General features: G+C 33.6%; 1 protein-coding gene across 1 annotated transcript; it reads right to left on the bottom strand.

Annotated features, from left to right (window-relative positions):
- Window positions 1–1,188: 1,188 nt before the first annotated feature.
- Window positions 1,189–2,914, bottom strand: LOC106773736 (60S ribosomal protein L37a). Its single transcript, XM_014660480.2, has 5 exons — window positions 2,804–2,914; window positions 2,659–2,698; window positions 2,329–2,417; window positions 1,564–1,646; window positions 1,189–1,469 (listed from the first exon to the last, which is right to left on the bottom strand). The coding sequence occupies exons 1-5, from the start codon at window positions 2,804–2,806 to the stop codon at window positions 1,406–1,408; spliced, it is 279 nt and encodes a 92-aa protein (XP_014515966.1). The 5' UTR covers window positions 2,807–2,914; the 3' UTR covers window positions 1,189–1,405.
- Window positions 2,915–9,642: the final 6,728 nt, after the last annotated feature.

Raw genomic sequence — 9,642 nt, 5'->3', positions numbered from 1 at the left:
TATTTTTAAAATTTTAGTGGTCTTTCTCAATTTTACTTTTTTATTATAGTTTAATTTATTTTTATTTTTCGTTCTTTTCTTTTTATTTTGGTGCTTTCATTGTGTTGGAATTTTGTCAGAGTTCAATTTTTATTATTAGTATTGTTAGTGTTATTATTGAAATAACTTTTAAAAAAGCTAAAAGAAAAAATAATTCTTATAATATTATTATAGGCATTGTTTTTATTATGTACTTGAATTTTCTAATATATATACAGTTATTTGAGTTAAAAAATATAATTAATAAAAAAATAATTATGTATACTGGTTAAAATTATTATAATTATTATGAATTAAAATCCTAATTTTGAAAAGTTGAGAATAACTAATTCATGATACTAAAAGTCAAGCACAAACATACAAGATAAATCATGAATAACTTTATCCATTTTACTTTGACATTTATCCCATTGAAACCATTCTTAAATTTAAGTTTGACATAACACCTTTTACTCGTTTTTGTCTTGCAAAGGCCACTATTCACATTGGAGATTTTTATCTAAAGTTTGCATGGTTCTTATCTAAAAAACTGATGATCTTTGGTAAAGAAATTGATAATCTTTTTCTTCAATGTGCTCAAACTTCAACCGTTGACTCATAATCAATATACTACAACCATTGTATTTCTATGGATTACTATAAAACTCCTCTACAAACATTAAAATAATTCATGTTTGAAATGGCTTCCGAATGTTTGATTACTTACACTTCATTACCAAAATGAAGTAATCAAATCGTACCTTTCCCTTACATACTCTAATAATTAAACTATAGCACAACGTTAAGCCAACAATGAAATACGAACCATTTCGTAATGTTATCAATTTAATCTGATTAATTTTAAATTTTGATGTAGTTAATGTATAAAAAACATCTTGCTCATCATTGTGAATAAACACATAATTTTAAAGATTTCAAGAGCTACATTGACAAAATATAACTATTAAGACGCCAAATGTTATTTTCCTTAAGAAAAATAAGAAATAATCCCCTTAGTTTTCGGTCATACAACCAACAATATTTAAAAGGGGTGCATAAACTAAATTTGATTTTTTGTTTTCATAAACTAATAGTACAAGAGTTAGTCGTGTAAAAAATTGTGATGATTTGTTTTATTTTAGAGTTAGACCAAAAAAAACCAAACATAAATATATCCAAAGACTAAAATCCCATAATGTTACCATCCAATGGCAATACTACAAAACTAAATAGCATTTTTTAATGATAAAGTGCATAGTTACTGATATATCCTGAACAAAGACACTCAAAATTGTACTCTGGATCAACTACTCAAACAAAGTACGACGACTTAAAATAAGCAGCAAAATTTATGCATTGAAAACAAAATGAAAGGTGTAAACTGCGTTTAACTCTCGGTCTGCTCCCTCAGCCTTCGAATGGTGCTTCGGACAGTCACGGCACTGGCAGTACTGTCAAGAAGAATATGGACAAGCAAAACATATCTTTAACTACCATACAAGAAGAAATAATAACAAGTAGAAGACAGTATAGGAAGATTCTTACTTCAATGTGTAAGCACCTCCAGCCTTCACTTTTCCACAGTCTTTGCATCCCCAAATGCCCACAGCCTTCCTCTTAACAGCGTACTGAAAAACAAACACACCATCAAATACTGATCTTAGGCCACAGTCAAAGATTATGAGTTATCATGTCCAGAGTCTTATATATGACATATGGGAGAAGGCGAAATTCTGCTATTTAAACACATGGATTGCAGCGCAAAGCAAAACCGTTCCACGACTCTCTTCACAAATTGCAACTATGAGTTACCAAAATCTTCTCAATGGCACCGGACCAATACTTAATAATGATAAGTTACTAAAAAAATGTTTAATTCAAACAGGTTTGGCTCCAAAATTGGGGAGATGGGCTTGGATTATACGAAAAACATCACAATCAAGTTCCAATTTTTGTACTCATTTATGATGTATAATGTTTTCAAACAGCTAACTAAATCTATTAGTGATAAAACAAGTAAACTTGATGAATATTATGTATATAAAATAAAATGACATCATACATTGCAAAATATACTACTATTAGAATGTTATGCTTCTTTAATTCGACAATCTAACGCGTTACAATCTAACATGTTCAACGGAGCTTATCAAGTACATTGTATTGTACTGGTCATGTTTGGAATCAAATTCCAAGTAATGGAAATGTTAAAATTTTGGGTTAGCTCGAACAAACAATATATATCATTAAACACCCTCAATCAACGGAAAACACGAAATACATAATAAAAGTGGTGATTAAAGAACTAACCTTTCCACAGAACTCACAGAAAAATTTACTGTGCTGACTAACTTCCATCTTCTTAATTTGCTTCCTTAAACTAGCACCATATCGGGTGCCTGAAATTTGACAACACAACCGTAAATCATTGCCTCTCTTTGATATATACATAATTTCCCTAAAGTGAACTTGTCTCCAACAAATAAAACGGTATAAAAAAAAAAAAAACCTTTATTTACTCCAAACTCACTATCATTCAAAATTCACTTTATGGTAACTTCATCGTTACAAGTAAAATAAACCTTAAACCCTAGATCAAACACTGAAAAAGTTCAGCAACAATCGAAACCGAGCACGTACCGTATTTTCCAACAATACCGGCCTTCTTGGTTCGCTTGGTCTGTTTCCATGCACAAAAACAATAATCACGTTAAAATCTGGGATTAGAATAAAGCTTAAGGTTTCAAAAACGCAATACCAAGTACCAGAAAGAGAAAGAGAGTACCATTTTCAGAAGCTGTGAAAAGAGAAGAGTGAAGGAGTTGCAGAGTTGAGGTGAGTGGCGATTCTGCAAAACTAGGGTTTGATAAGAATAAGAACACCTTTTAGGGATGCCGTAATGGGCCTATGCGAATTCGACCCATAAGCCCAGTCCAGTTCAGCTTGCCCCAACCACCAAAAATTCAAATGTTATTTTATTTTGCCTTTCAAATAAATAGATGAGATTCTTCGAAATTATAATTATATCAAATATCAAATAAGTATTCATAATGAATAAAATATACTAAGATTAAATAATTACAATGAATAAAGGTCTTCAATTTTATAAATTATATTTTCCTTTATATTAAATAATTTGAATCGTTATATAAGACCATTTATAATGAAAATTGGTAACTTATATTAACGAAATATTGAAATTACATTCCAAATTCCATATAAAAATTATAATTTAAAAAATTTAGAGAATTAATTACATCAATTATGTAAGAAATTATAACTTTACATTGTTGCAAGTTCTTTTTGCTAATTATAAGTGTATAAAATATGAATAAAATTTGGGAAAAAATAATGGAAAAAAAAATAGGAGACATAAAGTGTTAAGTTATTACTTCACATAATTTTTTCCATAAAGGATGTTTTTATTAAAAGTATAAATTTAGTGAAAATAAAAAAATTGCAAAAAAAAGGTCAAATTCATTGGTTAGTTTTTAGTTGAGTGTTTGTATAGTTATTTTAATTGTATATTGTAAAATTATTATTATTTTTTTATTTAATCATTTTGAAAGTTTCTATTTTCACATAATCGTCTCAATTAAGTTCTCGTGTTTTCAAATAGCTCAATTAGATCTCTCTTTTTTTGTAAAATTGGCTCAATTAGAATCATGTCGTTAATTAGAGTGAACAGCGTTAAAATTTTTATATTTTAACTTGTTGACTATGCAATTTTTTAATGACGTGGCACATGTTGCCTTTGGTTGAATTTATGTTATTTTAAGTTTTAAATTTAACCAAATCATAACATTTTAATGTTATATCATGGATAACTAAAGATTTTGTGGTTTGATTGCTGAGTGTGTACGAAAAATAGTACAACTTTCGTTCTGCTCGACCACCCTCAACTTCTTCCATTTTTCAACTGCACACAAAACCAAAACCTTCCTTCAGAATCGAACACTTCAATTTCTAACTAAAACCTTCCTTCAGAATCAAACACAAAACCAAAAGCTTCTTTCAAAATCAAACACAAAACCAAAAGCTTCCTTCAGAATCCCACACACCACCGTAAGCCCTTGATTCCAAGGAGCTAACCCCGCATCCATTGCTACTACCACCCAAACTCCCGACTCCCATGGTGTCACGCTCCTCCACCTTTCTTTCAACCAAGATCCCAGATGCTCCACCGTAACCACTAACTGCGGCTTCCGCATCTACAACTGCGACCCTTTTCGGAAGATCTTCCTTCGTAATTTCGGTCCCGACGGCGATGTTGACCTCGTCCACATGCTCTTCCGAGACAACACACTCGCCTTCGTTAGTGGCCGCGCCGACCCACGCTACCCCCAAACAAGGTTATGATCTGGGACGACCACCAGTCCCGCTGCATCTGCGAGTTATCCTTTCGCTCTGAGGTGAAGGGCGTCCTACTCCGACGGACTGCATCGTGGTGGTGCTGGCGCACAAGATCTTTGTGTACAACTTCTCCAATCTGAAGGTGCTACACCAAATTGAGACCATTACTAACCTTAAGGGCCTCTATGACCTATCCATAATTTTCCCTAAACATACTAAATAATCAAACCACAAAATCCCTGCAATTAAGATCAAGGTTCCAATTGAGCCGATTTTACAAAAACAGGGACCTAATTGAGTTCTTTGAAAATACGAATACCTAATCGAGACAAATCTACAAAAATATGAACCTCCAAAATGATTAAACCTATTTTTTTTTAAAAGTCTCATCTCTTATCTTGTGATTTTCTTTTCCAATTTTATAGTTTTCAAATTTCAAATGAAGAAAACAAACTCTTAGGCATGAAATTTATTGAAAACTATAAAATTAATTGAAAGAAAGCTATTTAAGGCACAAATTCTGCCACTTTTTACGTATCCAATAAATTTCAAAGCATGACCAAGTAATAGAACATACTTGGCTTTTAGCCTTGTATTTATAGGTTATCACAAGCCTAATAAAATATAAACAGAATTACTTGGAACAAATTTACCTGGTTGCTCACAAACAGCTTTATCAATATCTTTAATTAGATCTCCTTGATTATTTTTTTCCTCCATATCTTTAATAAGATATCTTTGATTCTGGTGGACTACTAGTCCAATAATAAGCGTTGCCCCAATTATGGCCCAACATAGACATGATGTTATACCTAATTGATTGTTTGGATATCATACTATACAATAAGGAATGAATTCAAAAACATGAAAACAAGATTACGCTTTCATCCGCCCAATGTAACCCTTTTTCCAATCATAATAACCTTTCAAGTTGGGACAAAGGGGCTTACTGTGACAATAGGTGCTAGCAATAAAGGACAATTAGTAGTGTTGTGATGGGTGCACAGTTGGCCATGGTACTCATATAAATGGATGCAACAGAATGAAGGAGATGAAAAGTGGTTTGGTGTGGTGCAAAGGAAAGTAAAAAATGGAAAGTAGAAACCCAAGAAAGGCTATACTTAACTAGGAAAGGGGGCTGGAAGAAGCTCAAAGACTTTCTAATTGTGACTCTCAAAGAAGAGGAACTCTAGAGTGCTTTAAACAAGATTTCTCTATTAAAAAAAAGTCACGTTCTATGGTGACGAACATGGCATTTATAGGAAGTCAGGCTCTTTGTTATGCAAACCGTAAGTCCCGAACTTATGTCACGATTCACGTATCCACTTACAAGTGGCATACAATTGAAGATTATGGTTGTAGATGTCATTGAATGTTTGAGTTGTTTTGGAAGCTTGTTTGTTTTATAATTAATTAATAAAAGTGTTATGTTAATTGATTGGTCAGAGCTTGGTATGGTGGGGTAAATATCTTGTTATTAGGCCCAGGTGTTATGAAAAATAAAATAAAATAATAATTGGCGGAAGTCAAAATGGAAATAGGTGAAAAAAGATGTCCTAAATAGATATAAAACGAGTTAATATCAGTGAAATGAGTTTGGCTTGGTGATTATGTTTTGTGTGCTTTTCTTTGTGACTGGTTTACTCGCATTGCTTACAACAAAACTATGGTATTTCATTTTGCTGCTTTGTTATTTTCATTTTTGCATTGGAATTCTTTATTTTTTTAGTTAGGCTACGAGGCCCATAAACTGGTTAAGGCAACGAGGGTCAAATTTTAGGAGATTCATTTCTTCTTTTCTCCTTTTTCTCGTTAGTTCTCTCTTCTCCCTTCTTTTATGGGGTTATTTTCCAGGGTTCAATACTTTTAATCAGGGGTGATGGAGGAAGTCTATAAAAGACCGAGCAGGTGAAGGTTAAAGGCATCAAAGCAAAAGTTTTAGAACTTAAGAGTGAGAGAGAGAGTTTAAGAGGATATGCTCACGATCAGTCATGATACTCATTGAAATGGATGCATCGAAATCAAGGGGGTGAAAAGTGGTTCAATGCGATGCAAAGGAAAGCAAAAATGGAAAGCTGAAACCCAAGAAAGGTTAGACTAAACTAGGGAAGGGAGCTAGAGGAGACTAAAAGACTCTCTACCTGTGACTATTAAAAAAGAAGATTTATGGAGTGCTCTCTACAGGATTTCTCTATTCATTCAAAAGTCTCGTATAACGGTGATGAGCATGGCATACATAGGAAACCAAGCTTTGATGCCACTTGATGGCTCACGGTTGGCCATGATACTCATTTAAATGGATGCAACGAAATGAAAAAGACGAAAAATGGTTCAGTGTGGTGCAAAGGAAAGCAAAATCCCGAGAAAGGCTAGACCTAACTAGGGAATGTGATAAGCTCCCTCCATGACTGGATTTGAGTTTCCCACGGTTGCAGAAGCATAATGGAGTTAAAGGATTGGTGAAGCAATGGAAAGCAGAAAAGAATGGAAAGTGTTTGATGTAATGATGATGAAGAGTTCTTGGTGAGGTGGAATGGTTTGGTTTATGGCGTGAGCAATAGGCTTAGCAGGAATCCTTTTCAGGGAAGGTGGCTAGAGGAGATAAAACAATCTCTCTGGTCGTGACTTTGAAAGAAATAAATCTGGAGTAATCTTAATAGAGGTTCATTACCATAAACATCAAAGTGAATACAAATGATGGAAGAGAAATTTATAGCATGATCCCCGCCTCTCTACGTTGCCTGGCTAAGATCCTGATGATCAGACATGAGAAGTGGATTAAGTGCCACGTATTAGGAACGATTTCGATGTTAAATAATGAGAAATCATGAGCTGCACACGTTGAATGAGTGAGCTGACACGCAGAGTGTTGAGCGCCCGAGGTTATGCATTGGGCGAGTCTCTTTTCCAAATGAACAAGGTTTTCATTTCTCTTTCCTTATATGCATATTCAAGTTGCTCTTAGAGATTTCCCACTCTGCTACGAGTAATAGACCCTCAAATGAAGTTTGGGTTTGGGCCTAAGTCATTAGAAAGGGGCTATAGGAGATTGGAAGACTCTCTAGTCATGACTCTCAAAGAAGAGAAACTTTGGATTGCTAGCAACAAGATCTCTCTATAAAACAAAAGTCCCATACAATGTTGATGAACATGACATTTATAGGAAGTCAGGCTCTTTGTTATGCTAACCGTAAGTCCTGAACTTATGTGATGATTCACAAATCCACTTATAAGTGGCATACAATGTGCTTGATAAATTGAAACCACGTGTAGAATGAAGAAAATGCTATTGTGAAACAATATACCATTCTTCTTTAAAATAAGGCCCAACAACCTGATTTTGATGGCCCAGTAACCTAGTTTGGATGGTATAGTTTGAAGTAAGAATTTGGAATTGTCTTGTAGCTTGATATAGGAGTTAGGAAGCCTAGTCTTTGATCCTTACATATTGTTTTGAGGCTGGTATGAACAAGGACCTTCTTTAGCCCATGTTAGGATTACATATATTTGATCACTTACCATTAGAGCTGTCAAATAGACCCCTATAATAGGCCCTGGCCCTAGCCCATGTGGGTTGGGGCCAAAAAAGCCCACAGGACCAAAAAAGTCCTGTATTAAAAAAGCCCCCAGGACTAAAAAGCCCCAAAGCCCTATGGGCCAGGGCCAACCCACGGGCTTTCTTTTTTACAACAAATATTAAATATCCATCAATAAATTACATTTTTACAGAGAAAAAACACACTTATGTTAAGTGTTATAACTTGGAAAATTTAAATAATAATTTGTCCATAGATGCAAGATTGGGTGAAAAGTCCATAAGCTTGACCAAAACATCTTTAAGAGACAATACAAGTAAGGCGCAACAGATATGCCTGGAGCCAAATTTAACCACTGCACTGCAACATGTTATAACCACAATAATTCCTGCAATACCGTTGAATACTTTTCTGTCAGGCTAAATTTCTACGGCTGAATATATGGCGAATCTAATAGAAATGAACATAAAATCGTCAACTTGAAGGAAAAATTTGAAAGTCAAACGAATGCAAGGACATTTGTTGACTAAGAAAAAGGAATTCCATCCAAGGTTCAAATATATGTTTCTGAAAACAATGTAGTTTCAAACAAACCTTCCTGCATATTCCATGGACCACTTCTTTAAAAGTGGAATAAAATATCCTGCAGAAATAGTAAATGTAATACGGTGCACAACTACTCTTCCAAACAAAGGTTTGATAAAATCCCAACATGTTACAACTCTTATATATATGTGTGTTAATATTACTATTGACAGGAATAGTAGAAATAGTAAAAGCTTACATCTCTTTAACCGGAGAAAATTCATTTAGTCGTTCATGTGAAAGCAATGTCTCCAAATCAATTACTGCTTTCATTAAAGCATAAACTGCAACCTACATGCACATGTCAATGGTTATATTTTCATTATTAGACCCAATCAACTTTTCCTGACGATTTTTCAGGAAATAAGTATATGCATCTTCTCATTAACAGGCTTATAACACAAATTCCCATAATGTAAAAGAATAATGTGTAGGAGACAATTATATATTTCTTCATTATAGAACATTTTGATGCATGTACCTCATAAGCCATACGTCTATGCCATTCACACACATCCTTTCCAATCCAAGCCATTGCAAGAGCAGGACCACTCCTTCTTACTCCAAACGGGTTGACTGACTAGGAAAAGCATCAATAAAACATTAATTAAAGGATTAAATTATAATAATAATAGTTTTTAGTTTATATGGACAAAATCAAGGTGTTATAAAACTTCTTCCCAATTTCAGTACTTCAATAGTAAAATTGCTCATTTGAAACAAAAGGTATGATTAATAAATGTAACAGCCGCAAAAACAACACCTATAATTCATCCAGAACAATGAGCATCCATTCCAAACCAGCAAACATTCGTTTCATATGGGAATAACACTTCAACCAGATTTTATAACCACAATTCTCAAGCCACACAATGTATCATCTACCAAAAACTATATCTCTGAATTAAAATTATATAGTCCATATTATCTGCATCAAATATGATTTTAATTAGCATACCAAGTTGTTTTTAAGTAATGGAATTTCCTGCACCAAACTAGATTTTTGTGTCAACTTATCAAACCAATTTTTCCAACAACACAACAACACGCTAAAAAATCCAACACGCAGAAACATGCTCTAATTTAAGAAGTTCACCATTGATTTAACCAATCAAAACAATCTATATGGAGAATGGAATTTGCACCATCA

The sequence above is a fragment of the Vigna radiata genome, chromosome 9 (assembly GCF_000741045.1).
Source record: "Vigna radiata var. radiata cultivar VC1973A chromosome 9, Vradiata_ver6, whole genome shotgun sequence".
NCBI classification, from domain to species: domain Eukaryota; kingdom Viridiplantae; phylum Streptophyta; class Magnoliopsida; order Fabales; family Fabaceae; genus Vigna; species Vigna radiata.
Note: the sequence above shows the minus strand (reverse complement) of the source record. Positions and strands in the feature narration are given on the sequence as shown.